The following is a 25,184-nucleotide window of genomic DNA, read 5'->3' as shown; positions in this document are numbered from 1 at the left end:
TCTTGACACCAAGCTATACTCCAAAAGTCTTCATCTCAATGTGCAAGAATATGCACTTGTATCTGCCTGCTGCCATTCCTGAGCAAGCTTTGCACTGTTGGTGCCCTGATCCTGTAGGTAAAATCAACTTTACGAGATGGTCTTGGCACTTGGTGGATGTTCTAGGGCACCCTGAACCATATTGAACCTCGACCTAGTGCTTGGTGGCTTTTTCACATGTTGACCTATTAACCTAGCCACTGTAGACTCTTTGATCCACACCCATTTTAAACCAGTCACTGTTTACCCAGAAGATGGACCAGCCTCCTTTGCAATGTACTTGTTGGAAATTTCTGTCTCTGTTATACCCCTTTCCAACTGCCAAATCAATCCGGGCTATTGCTGTGTTAACCCAGGTTGATCTGCAGTCTGAAAGCGCCACAGCCATGTTTCCTGGGTCAAGAAAACCGAGCATTTCAACCATGGTCACAACTAGAGTTGAACACTACTGTGACCCGGATTGCTGCGTACTGTGAATGCACCCTGGACGAGAGACCTGGGTCCCATTCACACTATAAAGGAGGCAGCACTTGGAGACAGCATCTGACAGACCGTAAATGCCGGGTTGCTCCCAGGAGGGATTGTGTCCCGATCCCAGGCATTTGCCGTCTGAAAGGGGTATTATTGTATTTGTACTTTAATTTTTCTTGTGCTTCCCGTACACTAGTGCAAGTTGGACACTTTTTATCTGATTCTGATGGATCGGGATGAGAAATCAGGAAAAAAAGTGGCCAAATCGCATGTGTTTTCCATTAGATTTGATGTGCAGGGAATGAGATTGTATGCAATGTATCTCGTGCAAAAGGGCTACAGGCTCTATAATGCTTGCAATCCTGGGACGGCTCAAAGGGGAAACGGCTGCAACTTCCCACACATCATTTTATATGAGGCTGAAGTTATCTTCTTATTGGGCTAACTTTTTATTCGAGCTCCAGCTTCTTATTAAATTTTGCAAGGGTTAATGAGTCTCAGGCCCCACATTTGACACCTGAAATCAACAGAGGGGTGTCATTTACAGATTAACCAATTGTATTTTGTCTGACCCAATGCTGGTTTGGGTATGAAAAGTGCAGGCAATGTGGGCACATACACATATTTAACCATTTTGAATAAGTAGCTGTAGTTTTGTAAAGGGTTAACGAGTCTTTGGTGACAAATTTGTCATCTGAAATCAACAGAGGGATGTCACTTACATATGACCTAATTGTATTTTGTTTGGCCATGAAAAAAGTGGGCATAATAATTTACCATTTTGAATAAGTTGCTGTAGCTTTGCAAGGGTTAATGAGTCTTAAGCCATACATTTGACACCTGAAATCAACAGAGGGGTGTCACTAACATATGAACCACTTGTATTTTATCTTGCCCAATGCTGGTTAGGGCATGAAATATGCTGGCAAAGTGGGCACATGCACCATATTTAGCCATTTTGAATAAGTCGCTGCAGTTTTGCAAGGTTTAGCGAGTCTAAGTGCACAAATTTGACATTTGAGTGTAATCTGCATTTATTTAGTCTCCTTTGGTAATAATCCTTTTGCATTAAAAAGATTTACAGGCCTTCAGAATCTTGACTAAAATGTAATGCTTCCGAGATCCATATTTAATGAAATTGTGGGAGAAATTTAATAGGATGAGAGATTCAGAAAGTGAGAGATTTGGTAAGAAATCTAAAAAAAAATTGTTTAAAGCGGCAATCATTTACATTGCAAAACCAGTTTGATTATGCAGTGTAATTGATTGCCGCTTTAAAAAAAAAAAAAAAAGGAGATTTCTTACTAAATCTCTCACTTTCTGATTCTCTCATCCTATTAAAGGCCCTTATTCTGATTGACGCGTACTTTACCGCATACTTTCGGATCGCGTCTTTACGGCGTCTGCGCATGCGTGGAGAACGCAACGCGCATGTGCCACGCATTGACTCCGTACCTGTTCGGGCAAATCCCGTACAAAACTGTGCACCGCAATCAGTCGGGAAATATGGGCGTATTATGGGCGTCATGCGGAATGACACATGGGCGTAGTTTCAAAGTGGGCAAAACGGGGCGGAAACATGGGCGGACACGGGGGAGTACACTTATGTTGGGGGGCGTACATTCGGATAGCACTCCGAATGCACGCGACCAAAAAGGGCAGAAATGTGCGGTGTCCACAAGTGTACTATTGCTTTGCGGACACCACTCGTTCATGCGGTAGGCGAACGTACCGCCTAATGACTACAAGCATTAACACCTGAACCCAATAGAATCTACTCCTTTACTCATTACTCACTAATAGGACGCTTGTCAGTGCTTTAATTGAAACCATTGCTGCTTCAATTGCTGTAAGGGTTAATGTGTGCAATGCATGTGTTAGGCATGCTTGTAAGGATATATTGGCATCTAATTGATTCCAATTCCAAATAAGAAGTTTTTTATGAGGATAGGTAATTGAATAAGTGGGTCATGTGATGTATTGCAGAAGATACATAATAGTGGGTTGTTTGGCGTAAATACTCCGCTTACGTGCGGTAGCACCGCTTGGCTCCCGTTCGGATGCGGTATTCCCGAGCATACTCTGTAATACTCTGTAATACCGTGCAGAATCGGAGTGTTTCTCCCGCACACGCATGGTTTGTATGTCGTCCGTAAACACGCCCTGTTCTTAAAGAGTGAGTCCGTCCGAATGCGGAGGACACGTGGGCGTTTCTACGGACGCTGGCCGCACGCGGCAAAACACCGTGGCGTACGGACCGCTCCGTAAGAATGCGGGAATATCCGCACCGATCAGAATAAGGGCCAAAGTTTACCCAGAGTTTCTGATAATTGTAAGGACTATACTTTTATATATTAATGGAGCTAAAAAAAAAAAATTGTATAACAGTTCTATCCAAAACATGAATATCTATTTATAAATAAACATAGATTGAAATGCGCAAAACCAGTCTTATGAAAGTGACAGTCTTTCCTCTCGTGGAACTACAAGTCCCAGAGTATGGGAAGGGAAACCTTTCAGCTCTTCCCTCGCACTAAAGTCCGTGATTAGGACTGGCTGCTTCTTGTTACCCACAGAGGGCTCCTGGATCCACAGGAATAAATGTGTCTAAAACGATAGAAAGAAGCGCTCCATAGTGCAGTTTATCCCAATATAAAATATTTATTCTTTAAAACGTTCCACGGTTTGGACAACAAAGGTCACGTACCACATAAGGCGGTCTCAATACCGCACATTGACAGCAAACAGTGAAATACTGTATCCTATGCTGTCAATGTGCGGTATTGAGACCGCCTTATGTGGTACGTGACCTTTGTTGTCCAAACCGTGGAACGTTTTAAAGAATAAATATTTTATATTGGGATAAACTGCACTATGGAGCGCTTCTTTCTATTGTTTTAGATCTATTTATAAATATCTAAAACAACAAAACAGAATATGAAAGGAATAATTTAATGCCATTTTATGGATCACCCTGGACTATTCAATTAGCCCCAAATGACACTCCAGATGTTTTAAACGACACATCCCAGGATGCTCTGCATCAGATTTAGCATGGCCAAAATAGCAAAACTGAAGCAGAGCATGCAGGGTTGTGTAGTTTAAAAACATCTGGAGTGTCAAGGTTAGCCATCAAGGGTCTAGACCAGGGCTGGGCAACACCGGCCCTCCAGATGTTAATGAACTACACATCCCAGCATGCCTTGCATCAGTTTCAGCATGGCCACATAGCAAAACTAATGCAAAGCATCATGGGATGTGTAGTTCATCAAACCTCTGGAGGGCCGGTGTTGCCCTGGTCTAGACTATGGAAACCACCCCAGATTATTTGTGTTAACTCTAGAGAAAAAAAAATTACAGTACGAAGTGAGAAGAGACATTCTAATTGAATAGCCCAAGGTGTTAAATTGCGAGGAAAATACCACTTTCACACCTGGTAAATTTCAAGGATAATTAAATTAACCACTTAATGTATGATCGAGCAGTTTTTGTTTGTATATTTGGTACTTATGTATTATCTGGGCTCCCGTGTTAAATGCACCCCATTTTTTCATACCCCTACTATCCAACTACGCATGGAGTTGATTTTATATAGTGTGGCGAGCGCAGCGAGCCACCGTGCCCGAAGCGTGGCGAGCGCAGCGAGCCCCGCGAGGGGAGGCGGTCTCATAAGAAAAATGGGAGCCCAGATATTACATAAGTACCGTATATTTTCTCTCTAGGAAGTTTTTCCTTGTCATCTTTCTCTGTAAAAGGGAATATAAAATGTCCGCGACAGTCATCCATGTCATTATCCAAATTCTGGTCATTCTGGTATATTTTTAGGCAAACTTCTGCATTGTTTGCTGTCATTGATAGTAGTGATGGTATAAAAACTTGATCTGCAAATGTATGTTTATGGTCTTCCACCCATTTCTGTGCAGAAATCTTGTCTTTTAGTATTGCAGGTTCCTAGAAAATAAAAATAAATAATTCAACATTAAATTAGAATTTACAATTTTGTTTTATCCTGGTGTACCAAAGCAATGTTTTGGTATGTACAAAACTTAACAATTTATGCTTTTTTTAATGTTAGTTTTGCAGATACAGATGGGGCAGGCCTCTTCCTTGCTGGCGTTTTGCCAGAATGTCAGCGCTGGCGATCCGCCAGCGGCCTGCCTCACCGTCTGACTGAGATGCGCGTGCGTCTCACGCGCGTCTCAATCTCCGTCGGCGGGGCGACGGGAACCCTGTCCGTCTACGCTTCATGGAGACGGACAGGGTTAGGGGGGGGGGGGTGCGGGCAGGCGGCGGTGACCCGGGGAGCGGCTGGAAGCGCCGTCGGAAGGGGACGCGTGCGCCTCTCGTGCGCGCGCGTCCCCTTCTCGTTATGCAGATGGCGCTGGCGGGGGATGGTGGCTGGCTTCGCCATCGCCATCCCCTGCCAAGATGGGACCTGCCCCATCTGTATGACCATGTTGTTCAAGTTATTAAATATTTATAGAATATATATGGTTTATTGATTTTTTAATGATTTATCAGGGAAATGTAAAACAAGGATAATTTTTAAGAATACAAATAATAACTTTCAAATGTACAATTATATTTATTTGTTAATAAGGCCACTGATCCAGACGTCCCCCTTTGTGACAGTTTCCAAAATTGTTCCTTGGAAACTGGCCTATGCGCTTGAGCAAACAGCATGCACTGCACAATCCAAATGTTCTCCAGGTCTGTGGCATCATTAGGAGGGTAGAGGATGCTCATGGGTGTTGGCCACCAATGGTTTATCATCAAAATGCAAGCTTCCCCTCAGTGACAGGAGCTGTGTGCTGCACTGTAACATTACATGGAGTACTGATCCTGTAACACTGAAGGAGCCGAAAGTGTAGTCACAGCTGTCTCCAGGGGCAGATAAGCATCTCTCGTACCTCAGGAGTTATGATAATGGTTGTTTGGGCTGCATGGCCACATCCCCTTGCCAAGAAGCCATCCTCCCTTTTCCCAGAGCCGTACCATGTGACACAAGGTTCAGGGAAGCCCCTGACCTGGGCATGCCTGCTAAGTCCGAACCCAACTGTGCTTAAATACTTCCAATTCTTAGGAGCTGAAGACTTAAGGCATTCTGAGTAAAGGTGGCATTCAGAGGGCCTAATTCATGTTTCTACACATTATATTATTATTCTCTAGGCTATGGAGTTGCTAATGTTAGCAAGTACTGCTTCCGCCCCAAAATTAAGTGATAAACCGAAGATATCTCAAGCTTATCCGCAATTGTGTACATATTCGCAGCCTAAATGCAAAAACAGGGAACATCTGCTCTAATGTTTTATGTCTATGGCTACACAGACTGTACTCAAACAAAATCACTTCCCATAAACTCCCTGTTTAAACCTCCAATTGGTCACTTCCTGTTAATCACTTTGCAATTGCATGCAGAATCACAGTGGCACCTGCACATTGCAATTGCAACACATGTGCATAATCTGCTGATAATTGCTCTGTTGCATGATAATTGTCCATTTCTTACAAACATGAATTAAACCCATAATGTAAGCTACTGTATAGGGTGCTAGTGGAGTTCCGATACTGCTAATAAATATGGGGAGGGGTGCATTAGAGTAAAAAATATAAAATCCTTCAATATAAATTTATCTGCACAATATTCAATGAAGAATTATTGAGACGAACCATGATTACCTGACTTACAGTGACGCCTGGCACAAGAACTTCTAATGTTAACTCCTGTGCTGGTTACCTGAATTCCCTTTCCAGGATCTTTAAATAATTGTATTCCATCATAGCAGTGCCAGGAATCATCATCTGTTAGGCTGAAGAAGCAAATAAAATGTCCTCCAACATTGTAGGTTACTGCTACTGCTGGATTATACCTAGGTAGGGAAAATATATAATAGTTTAAAAAAAAGTCTATCAATCTTCTCTAGAGTTTGTATGTTATAGACTCTGACATGTCACTTAAAAATCTTAAAGGGTATAGAATTGATAATGTTATTTGTAGCAATCTTCCAACGCGACCAGATAACAGTTGAGATACAAAGGAAAAAGGTGTTACCTTGGTAGTTACCAGGACCTTAGCAGGCGCTGCCAGGGGTGATCTATCAAAAGCAGCGACTTAGATTTGGGATGGTCAGTCCCACACTAAAGACAAGATAGATGAAAACAAAGAAGTGGTGCTTGGATGATGAAAAACAATCAATTTATTACACAATTTGAATGATTTTAGGATACTAATAAACACAAAAACAATTGTAATAAAATGGACTCGACCATAAAAGTTCAATGGATGTTGCAATTAATGTACCATTCCTAATATGCCGCCATGATAATTAAATTAAAGGCAAAAGAAGCACAATAAAACTTGCATAATATATGCCCACAGTGGGTCAATAGTTAGCCAGTACCGCTAGAGGTTTATGATCCAGTCGGATAGCATTGCAACAGTTGGGCACAATTGTAATCCAAGATGTTGTGGTTTTCAGTTCAGACCATGTGGCATATGGACTGATTAGAATAAACAGCAATGGAGAACCGGGTGAGAAAAGGGTGGCTGGATAGTTAGGGTAGATTGCGATCAATAGTAGTAGAGATAGGGGTCTGGCCCAGTGGCTTCTGACGTATTTTGCTGTCTAAGAGTACAGCTTTATCAAAGCTGTCCAATATGCAAATAATAAAATATCAGCATCTGTGCATAGTGATCATTCATTTTATAAATGCATATATCAAAAGAGAAATCAACAGAAGGCAGAACAATACATTTCTATAATTCACAAATATATGAATATTTCTAAAAAACGAGGTTAGGTAAGAAAACTACTGATCTTGTAAGAAGCAATCAAATTGATGGAGGCGGGCTACTAAATCAATGAATTCCGTATACCTAGCTTGGGATGCCATGAATACGGGCTAGAAGCCAATCAGTGTGATTGGAGCCAGATAACGTGATGGTCACGTGGTAATATGCGGGACTTGGGGTCTGCACCTCGATGCAAAGCACCTAGGCATGTGGATGGGGTGTGGTCCATTCATCACTCAACAGATCTTAGGTATGGTTGTTGTTGTTGTTGCCCAGGGGACCAGGCTGTTACTCCCTGGTGCATATCTGATGTCATCTTACAGCACACGTTGGAGTAATAAATTGTATGAATGGTCACCCAAGCAAACAGGACCCACGTCACAACAACCAAAACCAATGTAAACATACAAGAGGACATAATACAATATTTCAGGGGAACTATGAATATAAGAATATAGATGGGTTTTAGTTAGAGATGTGCAGGCTCTGATTTACTCTGATTTAAAAAGCAGGATCTTACTGGCTATCAACTCTCAACAACAATCATGTAATTTGGGATAGCCAATAAGATCCTGCTTTGAAATCAGAGTAAATCAGAGCCTGCACATCTCTAGTTTTAGTATATTTGGACATTAGTAGAAATATATAATATATAAGCAACTTGTGATATAGTGAGCTGGGAGTCGGTAATAGAAAATATAGATGACAGTGGTATAGGGTATAAGGAAAAACTAACAGCTAAACAACTGACTATCAGGAACACATTAATATAGATATACATGTATGAAGGAATATATATAAAAATAGGAATCAACAGAAGGCAGAAGAACAATACACTTTTCTAATTCACAAATATATGAATATTTCTAAAAAAACGAGGTTAGGAAAGGGCATATTTTTAATTTAGAAGAAAACTACTGATCTTGTAAGAACTAATCAAATTGATGGGAGCAGGCTACTGAGTCAATGAATTTCGTATACATAGTTTGGGATGCCATGGATACTGGCTAGTAGCCAATCAGTGTGGATATAAAAAGTGATAAAAAAATAATAATAATAATACATATGAAAAAAGATACCACTGCGCAAAACCCTTTAAATAATAAATATCAGGTGTTCCTCTGTAGTGTGCAGCTATCTCCAGGACTTAACCACGGTCCACCAGTGTTAAGTCGGAAGCCGCCAAAACCTGTCCTCGTTCACCCGGAGTAACATCTCCGGGTGAACGAGGACGGGTTTTGGCGGCTTCCGACTGCACAGCGTGAGAGGCTCTTTGTACGGAGGGAGATCCCACAAGTCGTGCTTTCATGTACCGCTGATCTTAAACCTACCTGTTTTCACCGTATGCTGGCAAGCTGAAACCTCTATGTATGTGAGCATTGTTATCAGTAAATGAACTGTTTGACATTCTGCTCATGGTGTGCGTCTCTTATTTTTCATATATAATATATATATATATATATATATATATATATCCTGAATGGGTGCACTCTGACACCTACTCACAATAAACTCAAGCAATCTGGTGTTTGAGTCCACATTCTCTTAATTTAAGTGATACACTTGTCCGATTTGTGGACCGCTGCTCCCTTGTTCAGTCTCAATTCCCACGAGACCACCAGAAGACAATCTACGACAACAGATGAGAAAGGGGCACCCAATAGTGCAGTATTGCCAGGCTTAATTTAATGAATTAAAATTGATAAATGTTCGACATGTTTACTGCATGGTGTTTTAACAATATCTACACTGGCAGTAAAAGAACGTGAGCTGGAGCCACTCAGTGCACTCACGGGTACCTACAGCAGGACTGTCTCCTGTTTGTGGCGCGTCTCTAGGTGTGCGACACAGATCTTGGTCCTCTGCACGTCTCCTGCTTCCAAATGGTGTCAAACAGGCCACCTCCCTACACATTTTGACATGGACTTCATCAGTGGGGTGGCCTGACTGACATGCGTACAGATATCTAATAACTAGCAGAGTACATTATGTGCTTGTACATATAATATGATGATCAGCTATAGGTATGGAGAAAGTAGAACATAATAGAGGATCTCACGTTCTAATTGACTTAAATATCCTATAAAGTAAAATTTAATTAAACAAGGAGAGAGAGATCTCAGTGGAGAATAAGCATTATATGATATAATTTTGGGTGGATATACGTGAAATGACGTTATTTAGCTCTACTGCTTCATTAAGGCCTTTGGGAAAAAGGGAGACCATTCGGTACATCCAATGTACCTCTTGTTTACATAGGGACTTAAAACGGTCCCCTCCACTTTTTGTAGCAGGGATAAATTCTACTCCTGTTAGGCGTAGAGTCCCAGGGTCACCATTATGGACAGTGGAAAACTGTCTTGACAATCTATATGTCGGCACTTTATTTATAATGTTTCTCCTAAATTAGAGAAATCTCTGCTTAAGTGGAGTCCTGCTGATGTAACAGAGATTGCAGGCACATTGGGGCAGATGTATCATAGCAGCGCTTATCGCGCCGCTATGATACTTCCTGCTTCGCCTCAATAGCGAGGCGAAGCAGGAAGGGACATCGACAAGATGTATTAACATCTTGTCTGCCGAAGCGGGGGAGCGTTAACTCCCCCCTTCGGCGATGTCCCTTTCTGGAGATAGCGCATCAGTTAATACTGATGCGCTATCTCCTGTCCCCCGGCCGGCCGCACTGGGCATGCGCGGGATCTCGCTGTTCACGCGAGATCCCAGCGCAGCCCAGACCTTACAGCAGGGACAGCGCTGTCCCTGCTGTTTAGATAGGGCTTCGCCAGCCTGATGCTAGCCTATCATTTTGATAACAGCGCCGATATGGACAGGGGCGCATAGCGCCCCTGTCCATTACCGCATCCCGGCCGCTTCATACATGGGGGAGAAGCGGTATCAGTGCACATAACGTGCGCTGATACCCCTTCTCCCCCATAACGACCCTTCATACATCTGCCCCATTGTAAGACATATATATCACAAAACAGGTATTACAATTTATGAAGTTTTTAATGTGATATATTTTGTCTTCACCATCTAAATATATTTTGGAAGTCTTAGATGGTACATATTGGCATGTGCAGAACCGGGTAGCTCCACATTTGAAAAAAACATTGGGTTTTGGTTGCAACCGGTTAAGTTTGTTGTCTTTATTTTTTTTTGTAGGGCACAAAGGGGGTAAGAGGCAAGTAGGTTTTTGAGTGTTTTTTTTCTTGAAAATGAATCTCGGTTTGTCTGAAATGGATTCACTAAGTAGGTGATCCTTTCTAAAAAAAAGCTATTTCTCTATCACTCATATTTAGTTTTTTGTTAATAGCTGGAGTTCTATTGAAGAGGAAAGAGCTTTCTACTCTCAAGGTTCTACTTAGAATATGGTCAGTGTAACTACATTCCCTAAAGATGTCAGTTAGCACAGTGGTTCCCAAACCCAAACGCTGTGACAGGGGTGCCGCGGTGCACGTGTTCCTACAGGCAGCTGCATGGGGAGTGAGAACTGAGCAAGCTCCGGGAGAGCCGAGCGGGTGCCATCACCCGTCAGTGAGTGACAGGCAGTTGCAGTTAGCGTGCGCCGGGCGGGTGCAGGAGTAAGCTCTGGGAGGTGGCGCGGCATGTGCCTGCAAGGCAGTCTCCCTCAAGATTGGCTCCTGCACACACTCAATCAATTATGCAGACTCACTGCGCGGTGTGCGACATGGGCGGACTGTATTTCCAGCTCCCTGGAGGTGTGTCTGTGGGACGATTCTGACTCTGAAGGGTGGTCAGTGGCAGCACATGTGAGATTCTGGGGGGGGGGGGGGGGGGAGAAAGGGGGTCTGGGTGTGTAAAAGCAACACTGGGTTAGGGGGCAGTTGAGTGCTATAGTGGGGGGGGGTGTCTGGGTGTGTAGAAGCAACACTGGGTTAGGGGGCAGTGGAGTGCTATAGTAGGGGGGAGGGGGGAGCAATCTGGGTTTGTAAAAGCCACACTTATTATTAGGGGGCAATTGAGGGCTATAGTAGGCACAGGGGGGTGTAGGGGGCTCACACTGGGTTAGGGTGAGTATAAGGGCTCCACCTGCAGTCTGTTGGCTTTTATTGAGCACTGGTTGAGGATCAGTGGTGATACTGGGGAGGAGGGTGTTAATGCCTTAAAGAAAGTGCTATGGCAGTCTCACTAAGTGTTGGGCTGTGTGCCAGGACCACAGCAGGGGTGTGATGTCCCTGTCCGTGTCTCTATTGTCCATCTGTGTCCCTGCTGTAACTCTCCATCTCTGTTGTCCCTGCCATCCCTCCGCTTTTCCCTGCCAGCACTCCGCCTGTCCCTGCCGTCACTTCGCCTGTCCCGACCACACCCTCCTCTGCACCGCTGCAGAACACAACCACAGCCTCCTCCACACCACCACTGACCACATTGCTGCTGACCACAGCCTCCTCCTCCATACTACTACCGCTGAACTCTGCAAGGTATTATACATGTGGGGCATAGCATGTAATGGGCATTACGGTGTGGTGTTGTGTAATATGTATTATGGTGTGTGGCGTCATGTGCAATGGACATTATGGTGTGTGGCATCATGTGTAATGGGCATTACAGTGTGTGGCATAACATGACCATGTAGCTACTCCTCTAACTTTGTGTCACCACACCCCCTCATGCCATGTGTCCACACCTACAGCGCAGTACCACCAAGAAAACAATACTACTTGCACCACTGGGCATTTGAGGTGCTGCATAGTAGGGAGCTACAGGGGGTGCTATAAATGACTTTTACAAGCTGGCAAAGGGGGAGTATCTAGGTGCATTCTATAATAAGTGCTTTATATGAGGAAAAAGTCTGGCTTGTAACTGGGGGGGAGGTCTTGGGGCCCGATTCATACCTGTACGCTGTGCTGCAAATTTGCATCAGATTATCAGATGATACTGGGTGAACTTATTTGTTCACTCGACTTCCACTATGCTGATAATACTAAAATCTACCCCTCGTTTCCTGATCGCTCTCCTTCCATCTTAACTCATATCTCCAACTGTCTCTCTGCTGTCTACTCTTGGATGACCCAGCGCTTTTTTAGTCTTAAAATATGAAAGACTAAGCTGACCTCTTCCGACCCTCCTGCATAAAACCCGACCATCTCTTATCCTAACCTGTTTATGCTCACTTCTCCCCCTGTCTGTCTAACCCTACCCTTTAGAATGTAAGCTCTCACGGGCAGGGCCCTCTCTCCTCATGTGCCTTTCTTAGAATATATGAACCTCTGCCACCCTGATGATTGTTTCAGTGTCCTGTCCCCTGATGCAACTATCTGTATTAACCATGTACTTGTCCTAAACTGTCTTGTAATGTAATTTGTTATGTGTGTTTGCTCATAACTATGCTTTGTAAAGATCTGCGGAATATGTATGCGCTATATAAGAAACTGTTAATAAATAAATAAATACTGACTTGCATGAGCAAGATGTCCATACGAACACTGCCAGCAAATTGATTGACACCCTGCTGCCGTAACCATGCATTTTCTGCCCTGACCTTCCCCACCCCCTTTCCAGATGCCAGAGATGCTTCTAACTAGGGCGGAGGTCTTGGGGCCCAATTCATACCGGTACGCTGTGCTGCAAATTTGCAGCATGAGCGATTATCAGATGACCGCATGACTTGCATGAGCAAGATGTCCATACGAACACAGCCAGCAAATTGATTGACACCCTGCTGCAGTAACCATGCATTTTCTGCTCTGACCTCCCCCAACCCCTTTCCAGATGCCAGAGATGCACGTCCTGCACCCCCCCCCCCCCCCCAATAGCTGGTGATGTGCCCTGTGCTGACCATCCCCCACTCTTTTTCCAGACGCCAGAGATGTGTGTCCTGTGCCACCCACTCCCCAGAGATATTGTGCCACCCTCTTCCCCGCCTAGCAGTCCTAGCACCCCCTCCTCCAGTAACTGCACCATGAGGGGGAAACTGTGCTGGGCCTACCTCCAGCATCAGCACAGTGATGACACTGCTGCTATGACCAGCCTGGATTGCCCTGCCACTGGTTTCCACTTGACCTTGTGCCTGGAGCTCACCACCCTGCTTGGTAAATGCCCTTGGAGCACTGTACCCTTTTATCTGTGCCCAGTGTGTGATCCCTTGTGTGTGTGCATGAAACCTTATGACCCACCTACCCTCTTCCTCTGCATGTGCTCCCCCCCCCCCATCACCCCTATTCATTGGAGAAACGGAGGTTGAGAGGTGATGTGATTACTATATTCAAATACAGAATTGGGAAATGATTTGTTCACTAGAAGGCCTATACAGTACTTCGGATGCGTGGGCATGTACTGAGGCTCAAGGAAAGAAATTCCATACTATATTAAGAGGATTCTTCACCATTAGAGCAGTAAAATTCTGGAACCCATTGCCGGTGGGGGTGGTTACAGCAACTACTGTTAATTAATTTAAATCAAAACTGGATACATTATTTGGCCAAACAGGAAAAGAGGGGGGGTGACTAGCACTGACACATTCAAATTATCACAATTAAGTTAACCAACATATTTATAATAGCTGGACCATTTGGTCCTATCAATGCCTCTCATTGGTGGTGCTCCCATGAGTCATAGGTAGTTACAATAGTACACAAAAAGGAAAAGGATGACTCTTTTTTTGGGGCACAACTTACAATGATCTATTATGATCTTTCAATTCTACATGAAAAAACCCTTACTCATATCACTACAAAAGTCACTGCTGCATGAGAGGAGTATTACAGGAATTACATTTTTTTATATGATTTTTTAAATGCATATAGGTGAAGGGGTGGGAACACCAAATAAAAGTGGTACAAAAAAATCCGTGCAAAAATTAATTGAGGCTGTAACACTCAATTAATTTTTGCACGGATTTTTTTGTACCACTTTTATTTGGTGTTCCCACCCCTTCACCTATATGCATTTAAAAAATCATATAAAAAAATGTAATTCCTGTAATACTCCTCTCATGCAGCAGTGACTTTTGTAGTGATATGAGTAAGGGTTTTTCATGTAGAATTGAAAGATCATAATAGATCATTGTAAGTTGTGCCCCAAAAAAAAGAGTCATCCTTTTCCTTTTTGTGTACTACATTATTTGGCCACTAAGGAAATTCTATAGATATGACTTAGTCAAGTCAGTAGTTACAAGTTAAAGAAGTTGAACTCATGGACTAACATCATTTTTCAGCCTTAATTACTATGTTACTATGTACAGTATGTTACCCCTGGTATTATCTCTCGATGCAGGAGATCTATCCACTAATCTGGGGGTAATCTCCAACACCTTCATGAGAGTGTTTGTAGCGAATATTTGCAATAATTTTGTTTAAAATCCAATACAAAAAAAGATTTTACCATTTTCTTTTGCAACTGCTTATATATCCATCTGCTCAAGTATTAGGTACAGTTTGGATGTTCCCAAGGTCTTCACAACTGAGGAAATAACATCATAATGTTAATGCTAAAAAACATTATCTGCATTTTAAAATGTATTTATTTATTGAACTAGCTACCAGACCATCAAATTGACCATACATTGTTGTACTTTGCAATGTGTTAAAAAGTCTCAGAGCATAAGGGGGTATTCAATGTTTAGGTCACAGCGGTTGAGTTTGCTGCCGTGACCCTGTCCCGTTCTGAGTCAGCTCGACCGAGAAGATGCTGGCAGGACATTCAATGTCCCGCCTGCCAGGGAGCGAGAAGGGGGCGTGGCCGCGAGCTGCGGCCGGGAAGAGGCGAGCTGCAGCCGGCAGCTCGTCCCTTCCCGACAGAACGAGCCTGGCAGCTAGAGAAGTCAGGCTCGTTCTGCCGAGAAGCCCTGCTCAATGCTGTTGGGGAAGACAGCATTGAATTGGGCCAGGCGACCATCTCCCCCGTGGGGAGATGGTCGCCGGTGATTGAATACCTCCCTTAGGGTTGGACTGCTGGACACACGCTATGGTTTATTCTGCAGGGTGAAATGTTAGTGTTTAGCTGCAGAGGGGGGTGTTAGGATTAGACTGCAAGGAATAGGGCAGTGATGGCTAACCTTGACACTCCAGCTGTTGTTAAATTACACATCCCAGCATGCCCTGCTAGTTTTACTATTTGCCCAAGAAGCAGGTACATCATCACTGGGCCAACAAAAATTATATGTTTACATTTTATTATATCAACATTTGGTACTCTTTACCTAGAACGGCGCCCGTCGCGGGCATCGCGGGTACATTTATGCCTGCCCGCGACACGACCGACGCGATGCCCGCGATTTTCCCATTGAAAACCATGTTAAACCTGAAAAATCGCGTCGGTCGCGTCGCGGCCGGCCATAAACGTACCCGCGATGCCCGCGACGCGATGCTCCCGATTTCCCATAGGAAGCAATGTTAAAAGCCGCGATGGACCCGATTTTAGTGTTAAATGCCTCAATCCACCCGATTTGGCCATAGGAATCAATGTTAAATGGGCTACAGAGCCCATTAACCCTTAAATGACCCCCCAAATTTTTAACGCCACCCCACGATCAACGCCAACCCGAAGCGTGGCGAGCGCAGCGAGCCCGCGAGGGGCGGCGGTACGCGTCCTCCGACCTTTTCATGCCCTACTATCCACGTCGGCGTGGTGTGAGAATAGAATAGTGTGGCGAGCGCAGCGAGCCACCGAGCCCGAAGCGTGGCGAGCGCAGCGAGCCCCGCGTGGGGACGCGGATACCTTCACAGGTAAGCGCGTCCCCTCGCGGGCTTCACAGGTGTCCGTGGCCACGCGGACACCTGTGAAGCCCGCGAGGGGACGCGTATAACTGTGAAGGTATCCGCGTCCCCTCGCGGGGCTCGCCACACTATTCTATTCTCAACTCCACGCCGACGTGGATAGTAGGGCATGAAAAGGTCGTAGGACGCGTACCGCCGCCCCTCGCGGGCTCGCTGCGCTCGCCACGCTTCGGGTTGGCGTGGATCGTGGGGTGGCGTACAAAAATTGGGGGGACATTTAAGGGTTAATTGGGGCTATTTGGGCTCTGTAGCCCATTTAACATTGATTCCTATGGGAAAATCGCGGGCATTGAGGCATTTAACGCTAAAATCGCGGTCAATCAGGCTTTTTAACATTGTTCTCTATGGGAAAATCGCGGTAATCGCGGGTACCCGATTTTGATGTACCCGCGATTTACCCGCGATTACCGCGATTTTACCCGCGATGCCCGCGATTTCAATCGTGGGCGCCGTTCTAGGTAAAGAGTACCCAACATTTCATAACATCGAATGTTTACATGGTCAATTTATGCACTATGACCATGTCGACATAATGAATGTCAATATTATGACTGTTGACACATACCACAACCTCTTATTTAATGAAAGAGAGAAAAAAAGAAAAGGAAATGTTCTTACCAAGTTTCAATAAGATTGGACGATCTAATGGTAACTGGGTCTGGGCAAAAAGGTCCACTGCAGATAGACTTAACTGTTGTAGGTAGATAATTTAAACAACATGCAACCAAATCCTCTTCACTTCCATGTGTGTCCCCACACAGTTCAGCCTTGAAATTTATTTAGGTGCTTTAACCACTAAACTTCTCCTTTAATCCAATCTTTCCTCAGAAAATACTGATGGACCATCAGTAATGTATTAGATGGTTGAATCCTATGCTTTTAGACCATCTAACCCATTTAAGATCATATTTTATTTTTTCCATATGAATTATAAAAAGCAAATTGTCAACAGTACATGAGTTGTATTGGATAATAGTCATTTTTTCCAAAATTTCCATTTCCCAGACCAAGCTGGACAGTTTGCTTGAACAACTTGTTTTGCAGATTTTGATGTGGATATTTTGTCTGTTTACTTTTATTTTTTCTTATTTTCTGCCACTATTCTAAATGGGTAGGATGTTCCTGTTCAGTTCTATCATTTTGATATTTTTTTAGTCTCAAATTTTTGTACAGATTTGAAAAACTTCAAACCAATTTCTTTCTTTCATTCATCCCTGCAAAAACTCATACATACACTGTAGAAAATGTCCTGGCCTTTCGATGAAGTCTATAATTTAAAATTACCTTCTTTGTAGTCCTGAACCAATTTTCAACTGTTGCATTAGCGTCATGAGTTTTGAGAAGACTCACATTTTTTAACAATATTCTGCTCCATAATGGCATTGTGGCAACATATGTCTAAAGCAGGGTTATTAATATATGCCAGTATAGCACATTATCTCTCCTGTTGCATCATCTGCTTTTGTTTTGTAATCATTTTCGAAAATGTCTTTCAAAATGGTGAATCCCTCTTAATATTCCATTCTTCATTTATCTCAGTCTCTGAAATGTTTTCAATCCCTTCGATTTTCTGAATGTTGATGGCCTCATGCAATTCTGCTTTGCATACATTGGTTTCCTTCTCCACTGAGAAGACATGTAATCCGTAATATTTGAATTTAAATTTCCCCAAGACTACCTGCATTCTGCAGTAATGCAAATGAGTAAGGAAAAACAGTTTTGCAGCTTTGCTTGCCTTCAATTTTGACAGCTTGATGTTCATAAGTTTTATCATAAGTGCAGCAGATATATGGAGAATTGTAAAAGTACATGAAATTTTTCCATTGCAAACAAGGAGACCTTTCTTTAAATAGTCCATTATGTTATTATGATTGAAAGTCTGTGCTGATACATGGATTAGAGCCCAGCTAAAATCAATTTCAACCGTTTGTGGACTAAGCTTTCTCTTGCATACTCTTAACAAATCATGACATAGGCCCTTATTCTGGTTGGTGCGGTCAGAGCCGCACACGGGGCTCCGACCGCACAAACCAAGGGCCGCCCACCGGACGGATCGCCACGGCCGTCCATACACGGACGGCTGGCGATCCGCACAAAAATGGTGGAGGCTACGCCTCCACCATGGTGGGAGCTGCCCCCTGCCTTCGATGGTCGACGACCATCGAAGGCAGGCCCGCACGCCGCGGCAGCTCCCGCAAGCTCAGACCACACGGACAATCGTCCGTGTGGGAGCTTGTAAGGGGGCTGAAAGCTGACATCCGGCGACGTCAGCTTTCCGCCCCCATGTCATGGTAATGAGGGCGTCATGCCCTCATTACCATGCATACGCCCCGCGTTTGCATGGGAACGCCCATGAAACGCGGGGCGTACACATAGGGAAATGAGGGGCTGAAGCCCCTCACGCCCCTATACGCCCCCTTTGCGGCGGACGAAATCCGTCTGCGGCGAAGGGGGCTGCACATGCGCAGAATGACCTCTGCGCATGTGCAGACAAAAAACATCGGCGGTACGGCCGCACGCGGGCCGTACCGTGCCGATCAAAATAAGGGCCATAAACAGGATCGCCAATGCAGAATAGTGGGTGTGCTTTGATCTGAAGACAACATTTCTGCCACGGAGATGGTGAATCCTGTTTCACTGGTCAAAGAACTACAGAGTGTGTAGTACAGAATTTTGCTTTTAATGTCTTTTTGGCTTTATTACTGAAGAGCCAGTTGAATCTAGGTACAGAAAACATTACCCTGCTGCTTGCAAATCTTTCAACATGGCCCATGCATGTCTATGTGCTTTATATCTATGCATGCTTTGTAGCAACTGTATTTTTCATCAAGTATTCATTTGTGTCGTGTCTATTTTCAAAGTTTTTTTCACTCTATATTTTCTGAAGAATATCAATTGATTTAATTTCATCCATGTTCCCTGCAATTAGCAGTTCTATGTTAGCATTAGCTTTTTCACGTGCAATAGCACTGGTCTCATTTCTCTTAGATGTGCTTTCGGTTTATCCCTCTCTTTCCCTCGTGTGTGCCTTTTGAATGTTTAGGTGCACTTATAATTTATTGACCCATTAACTTCTACTGATAAACATTTGACAATGCTCTTTACTTGGTTTTCAGGGTACTGTAATATATTGTACTTCATACATCCTGCAAACGTGCACTGTCCCTTAGAACACCAGAACACTCAATGTCTTTTTCTGGAACCAGTTTATCTCAATCAAATTGTATTTGAACGTTTCAACGCAGAGCTTATTTTTTATTCTATTGATATTGTCTCAGTCCATTCACTTTTAAGGACACGATAACCTGTCCTGTCTTCTCATTTTATTTGGTTCCATTCCTCAGTTGATAGAGACATTGTGAAATTAGATGGACATGTTTTAGTAATGAATTCCTTTATAAAAAGATGATCAGCTTTAATCATGGACTGAATTGTGTTTTATAAATATTAGGTAGCAGTATTTTTTATTGATAAATTAAATGTATATTACTGCATCCCTCTTGTAGCTGCAATTGCATCAATTTGATTGTGTTTTGCTCATTTTCTAAGGACACACATATGTTATATTTTATTACTGAAACATTCCCTTTCATCAGATAAATAATATCTTGTTACATCAAATGGAATGCATTTCGGTAACAAATTTAGTTTTGTTCTTTTTTCTGTTTCACCAGGAGCTGATTTAGTATCGTCATATATGTCCAGTATTTTTTATTTCTTTGGCTCACAGAGAGGACACAACCATGGTGAAATAACATGGATGTCAGTGATACTTTTGCAGCCAACACACCATGGGTGAAACCAGCCATTACATCGACTGCATTGAGCATAAGGTTCATCAGGGTTGTTTTTGTGTTTACATAAACAATACAGTTGGTCATCCTCTATGCCTGCATCTTTTATTAAGGATGATTCATTATGTTTTGATGGACCACTCTGATCACGATTCTCAACTTGGGGTATTTCATCACAAGAGGAAAAATCGAAGGTAAACTGGAAGGCTTTAGTACACAGATTCGATGGTCTTGTTTCCAAATTTGGTAAACCAATTTCGTGTTATATGATTTAAAACATTCAATTTCCCCCATATATAGTTTTTTCTGTGATAAATTTCCTCATTTAAATGCATTTGTTTTTAAAAAAATAGTTCAACAATCTTTTTTCTGTTGCTTTTGGATCAGGGAACTATCTCCAAGACATTGTGCAGTTTTAAAAATGCTAAGTGCAAAGGCATGGCCATTTACAGCAAATAAAACCACATGTATGTGTAAGAATTATGATTAAAATTGCACCAATCACCTTAAATACCATCCAGTCTTAAGACGGTGAACTCTGCAAAAGACAAAATTAGTTATACTTTTAAGATGAAGGCTGCACTGCTCCTGCAATGAGATACAACTGCTGTAAATTACTGATGCTGGGAAGGGTCAGTCAAGCCAGATGACCTCACCTTAAAGCAGTCAAGATTCAATGATGTATTTATTTATTAAGTTATTTATATAGCGCATACATATTACGCAGCGCTTTACAGAGTATAGTTGAACATTCACATCAGTCCCTGCCCTAGTGAGCTTACAATCTATATTCCCTTCCACATGGACATATACTGTAGGCTTATATCCCTTTAAAACCAGGACACTAATAAACTACACAGGCTCTCTGGCTGACTTCAAGCCTGAATTTCATAGAACCTGTATAATTCATGCATGTTTAAAGGTATGATGTGCACTAGGGGCCTTAATCGCGTTTAGTTGTAATGTTGCTAAATCACAGATTGTCCAATTATCGGATGTATGCACATGTGCTGTGAACCTATCGCTTGTGTGCAACCTATGATTTGCATTTCTTTCTGTCAGGATGGTATCGCAGATTGATTGACAGGTGGTGGGCGTTTATGAGCATTTGCAGGGAGTGGTTGAAAAAAATGCAGGAGTGTCATGGGGGTTTTCAGCGCATGCATCTGACATCCGCTGCAATTGCCTTAACACATTGGGGGAAATTTACGAAGATGTGTATTCTACTTCACATGAGATGTTGCTATGGGCAACCAATCAGAATCTACTTCTTATTTATTTAGCACCCTCTAGAGCAGGCATTCCCAACCACGGTCCTCAAGGCACACCAACAGTGCAGGTTTTGTAGATATCCAGGCTTGAGCACAGGTGACTTAATTAGTATCTGAGGGATTCTGATTAAACCATCTGTGCTGAAGCCTGGATATCACTAAAATCTGCACTGTTGGTGTGCCCTGAGGACCGTGGTTGGGAATGCCTGCTCGGGTCTGATTGGTTGCCCATAGAAACATCACATGTGAAGTAGAATACACATCTTCCCCCATACTCATCATTCTGATTAGCCCCGAGTCAACTAAAATGGTCCATTATACCCCGTTCTCACTGCAGCCAAATTCCCGGGTCTAGCATATAGACCCGGGAATTTTCCTTTTAATGCGGGATTTTTGGCAGTGTGAACAGGTCGCATACCCGGATCTCAGACACGGGTAAAACCCTTATTTTTACCCGTGTCAGAGATCCGGGTATGCAGACACGGGTTGACCCATTCACACTGCCGAAAAACCCGTGTTAAAAGGCAAATTCCCAGGTAGATCATCTTCATCTTGGAATTTGCCTTGCAGTGAGAACGGGGGTCCAGTGCGGCAGTCCCCGGCATTTCAATGCCGGGGAAAAGCTGTGTATTTCTCACTCGCAGTGAGAACACGGCATTACTTATTTCTTGTGATGTGATTACGAATGCTTCAGTGTGTGGATTATCCTGTGCTAGCAGCATTTTTACATGCTGGGCGGCTCTTGCATTGTGATTCTCTGCAGTTGCAGTTATGCTTCAATTGCAGAACTGCAACTAAAGCTGAGGTCACAAATCCGTTGCGCTTTCCAATTGGAAACTACACTTATAAAGCAAAACTGAATAAAAGTAGGTGGTGGCACCAAAAGTGGGTGGGGGTGCCAGTACTTTTTACCCAGGCCTAAGCCTGTTTAGGGGGGCTGGACGTCCTTCTACCCCTGCCATTCCATCAGCCAGCCTGTTCGTCTGCCTGTCCATTCAGGGAGAACACTGACTGCAGTCTGTCCTCTCCTCCTGCCTGATGTGTGCCGATTGTAGCAGTCACTGGTGCTGCCACCCCCCCATGTCATATATCTACCTTTTGCATCCTGTAGACCAGGGATAGCCAACTCCAGTCCTCGAGAGCTACCAACAGTTCATGTTTTCCAGACCGCCTAGCAGGTACACAGGCGCACTCTTTACTCTAGGCATTCCCAACCACAGTCCTCAAGGCACACCAACAGTGCAGGTTTTCTAAACATCCAGGATTGTGCACAGGTGACAATTAGTATCTGAGGGATTCTGATTAAACCATCTGTGCTGAAGCCTGGATATCACTAAAACCTGCACTGTTGGTGTGCCTTGAGGACCGTGGTTGGTAATGCCTGCTTTACTCACTGCCAAATTACAAAAGATCCACAGGTAGAGATAAAGACCTGGAAAATGTTAACTGTTGGTAGCTCTCGAGGACTGGAGTTGGCTACCCCTGCTGTAGACCTATTGGGGTAGACCAGGGCCTGTTCAAGGCTTCTCAGAATCCTAGGCAAATCATTAGCAACCCCCCCCCCCCTCCAAAAAAAACAACATTCCACAGCGACCACCTGATAAACGTGGCTTAGTGCCACGCCAAATAATATTACTAGGAATATGAAGGAGACATGCATGTCCAAACTCTGGCCCTCCAGCTGTTGTGAAACTACACATCCCAGCATGCCCTGCCATAGCTTTAGCTATGCCTGGTTTGCTGGATTGGGTTAGGATACTGGGAATACGATTAGAGTTTTTTTCAGCACAGAGATGGGGAACCTTTGGTGCACTAGCTGTTGCTGAACACATCTCAACATGCCTGGATACAGTTTTGCTATTTGGCCATGCTGGGATGTGTAGTTCAACAACAGCTGGAGGGCTAAAGGTTCTCCATCTCAGTTTGAACTATCAGTTTTGATAAGGGAAGAAGCGTTAATTTGTAGGATGGATTTAGGGTATTAGGGATATTATTGGTTTATCAGTTTGGGTTAAGGCAGTGGTTTCACCCTGGGGTGCATTTTGGTCAATGTAATAGGCAAAACCAGTGCTTGTTACTACCAATCATAACATATGTGGAAAAATAGACATAAATATGGTTCCTCACCACATAACTGAATCTAAAGATGAAAAATAAACTAAATAAATATTTCTTTTAGAACTTTTTCAATAAAAAACTTGGTAAAGTGGTGACATGAATAAAATTCTGATACTCTAGTACGCTGTGATTCTAAAAAGTTTGGGAACCACTGGGTCAGGGTATTAGGGAGAGAGTTTAGCAGATTGAGGGGGTTATTCGGGTTGATTCCCAAGGCTGCGAATTAGGGATGGCCATCGATGATTCTAAATCATCGATGGTTCATGGCCGATGTCGAATACTTTTGCCATCGATGGGGGAGAACCAGATGGTTTCCCTCCATCGATGGAACAGCAAAACGATGTTTTGCTTTTTTTTTTTTAAAGTGCTGGGACACTGAGCATAGCTCCGCCCCCTGACACCCGCGAAGCCCCGTCCCTGTGTTTTGATTGGCCCACAGGTCAATCAATCAAACACAATGGATGACCATCGATATGTAAAAATATCGATGGTCATCCATTGCATAGTTTAGCACTATCGATGGCCTGTTGCAGAATTGCCATCGATGGCAACCATCGATGGCAATGGCAACGATGGCCATCCCTACTGCGAATTCTCAGCCTAGCGAATCCACCAAACCCCACCTTGCGAATGGTGGGGTGGCCACCACCCATTCACAAGGGCTATTCCCTCCCAGGGCCTGCAAATGAATGTTACACAGTAGCATCCACCCACATCATTGGATGGTCAGCACGCATATAAAAGGGACTCAAGTCCCTTAAATATGTGCGGACTCTTGGTAGGAAGTGGGCAGACAGCTGACATCTGGTGATGTCAGCTGGCCACCCCTGCCTGTACCCATGTCATCAAGGCATTTTAATGAGAATGTCCAGCGGTCTTATGGGAACACCTATGAAACACTGGGCGTTCCCATATGAAAATATCCCGCCCCGCCGCCCCCAGGGGCGGATTTAGGGATGAGGGCGCCCCTAGGCACAACAATAATGTTTACTAAGTAGGACAGTTTATAGGGGCAGTATCTGCATGTCCTATCCATTTACACTCTATTTAAGATGGAATATAGTACAGTACAGTGTATATTTTGCAGTTATTGGTACATTTTGGCCTGACAGTACTATCACAGGCATCCAAGTGCCGCCCCCAAACATGTGCCGCCCCTAGGCCGGTGCCTTACGTGCCTAATGGGAAATTCGTCTCTGGCCGCCCCTCCACTCCCCTTGCCGGCACACTTGGGTGCGTGCATCCGTCGAACACCCTAAAATGACCCTGCGCATGCGCCCACCATCGGAGCCCCTGAGAATATTCTGGTTTGTGCGGTCCAAAGAGAACACCAGGTACGTGTGTCTATGCTGCAGAACCTCAGCTGAGGTGCGTGACACTGACCAAAGTTGTCCTGGTTGTTGCTGTGGCTCTGGATGAGGTTGGACAGCAGGCAGATGACAACCTTTAACGTGCAGGGCTGGCGCCATAAAAATAAACGATAATAATAATTACAGGTGACAAATCTGTGGCCTAAGAGACTCATTGAGCATTGCAAAATATAATGCTCTAAATAGCAAGCTTTAGCTCGAATAAGAAGCTAACTTCAACATCATTCATTTTAAAGAGAACCTAGATAGAAGATACTGTCCACTTGATAGTGGAGCACAAATACTATGGCCAAATGCTGTACACTTGTTTTTTAGGCGTGGACCATATTCTAAACATTTTCTGTTTAAACACAAATATATCAAGCACCCCAGACACTGCACATGTGTCTAAAAAAAACGCCCCACACACTGCATACTTGATGAAACCCGGGGAGACCAGCAACAAACAGCACGCGGCAGGGAAGCACAGAACAAGAGAAACATCCACCAGCGGCCGCTAGCGCTCTTCCTATTAAACAGGGGATTCGGGTCGGGATCTGCTCTGCTCTCTCCTCCAGCTGCCAGCGCCCGCCCAATAAGTGCCGCTGGTC

The 25,184-nt window shown here is 43.8% G+C and overlaps 1 protein-coding gene across 6 annotated transcripts; it reads right to left on the bottom strand.

Moving 5' to 3' along the window:
- Positions 1-3,386: 3,386 nt before the first annotated feature.
- On the bottom strand, positions 3,387-25,183 carry LOC146072398 (uncharacterized). Of its 6 annotated transcripts, none has more exons than XM_083179661.1 (6): positions 25,011-25,183; positions 20,341-20,373; positions 14,648-14,725; positions 8,810-8,933; positions 6,248-6,380; positions 3,387-4,461 (listed from the first exon to the last, which is right to left on the bottom strand). In XM_083179661.1, exons 4-6 carry the CDS (start codon positions 8,842-8,844, stop codon positions 4,177-4,179), a joined length of 453 nt encoding a protein of 150 aa, XP_083035787.1. In that variant the 5' UTR covers positions 8,845-8,933; positions 14,648-14,725; positions 20,341-20,373; positions 25,011-25,183; the 3' UTR covers positions 3,387-4,176. The 6 variants fall into 6 exon arrangements, 3 of the variants coding, with proteins under 3 accessions (XP_083035787.1, XP_083035780.1, XP_083035793.1); XR_014473117.1 differs by lacking the exons at positions 20,341-20,373; positions 25,011-25,183 and adding exons at positions 6,563-6,648; positions 16,660-18,179 and having other exon boundaries at positions 4,216-4,461; XM_083179654.1 differs by lacking the exons at positions 20,341-20,373; positions 25,011-25,183 and adding an exon at positions 16,660-18,165.
- Position 25,184: the final 1 nt, after the last annotated feature.

This window comes from Crinia signifera, chromosome 1, assembly GCF_055691185.1.
Source record: "Crinia signifera chromosome 1, ASM5569118v1, whole genome shotgun sequence".
Lineage (NCBI taxonomy): Eukaryota > Metazoa > Chordata > Amphibia > Anura > Myobatrachidae > Crinia > Crinia signifera.
This window is presented reverse-complemented; position numbering and strand designations above follow the sequence as displayed.

Bases quoted from the DNA above. Each gene is read 5' to 3' on its own strand.
- LOC146072398 (XM_083179661.1), bottom strand. From the start codon at position 8,844: ATGTGGACTCAAACACCAGATTGCTTGAGTTTATT. The intron at 6,381-8,809 runs GTGAGTAGGTGT...TTCCCTACCTAG, and splicing joins CCAGATTGCTTGAGTTTATT to GTATAATCCAGCAGTAGCAG. The intron at 4,462-6,247 runs GTAACCAGCACA...TTTATTTTCTAG, and splicing joins ATCCTGGAAAGGGAATTCAG to GAACCTGCAATACTAAAAGA.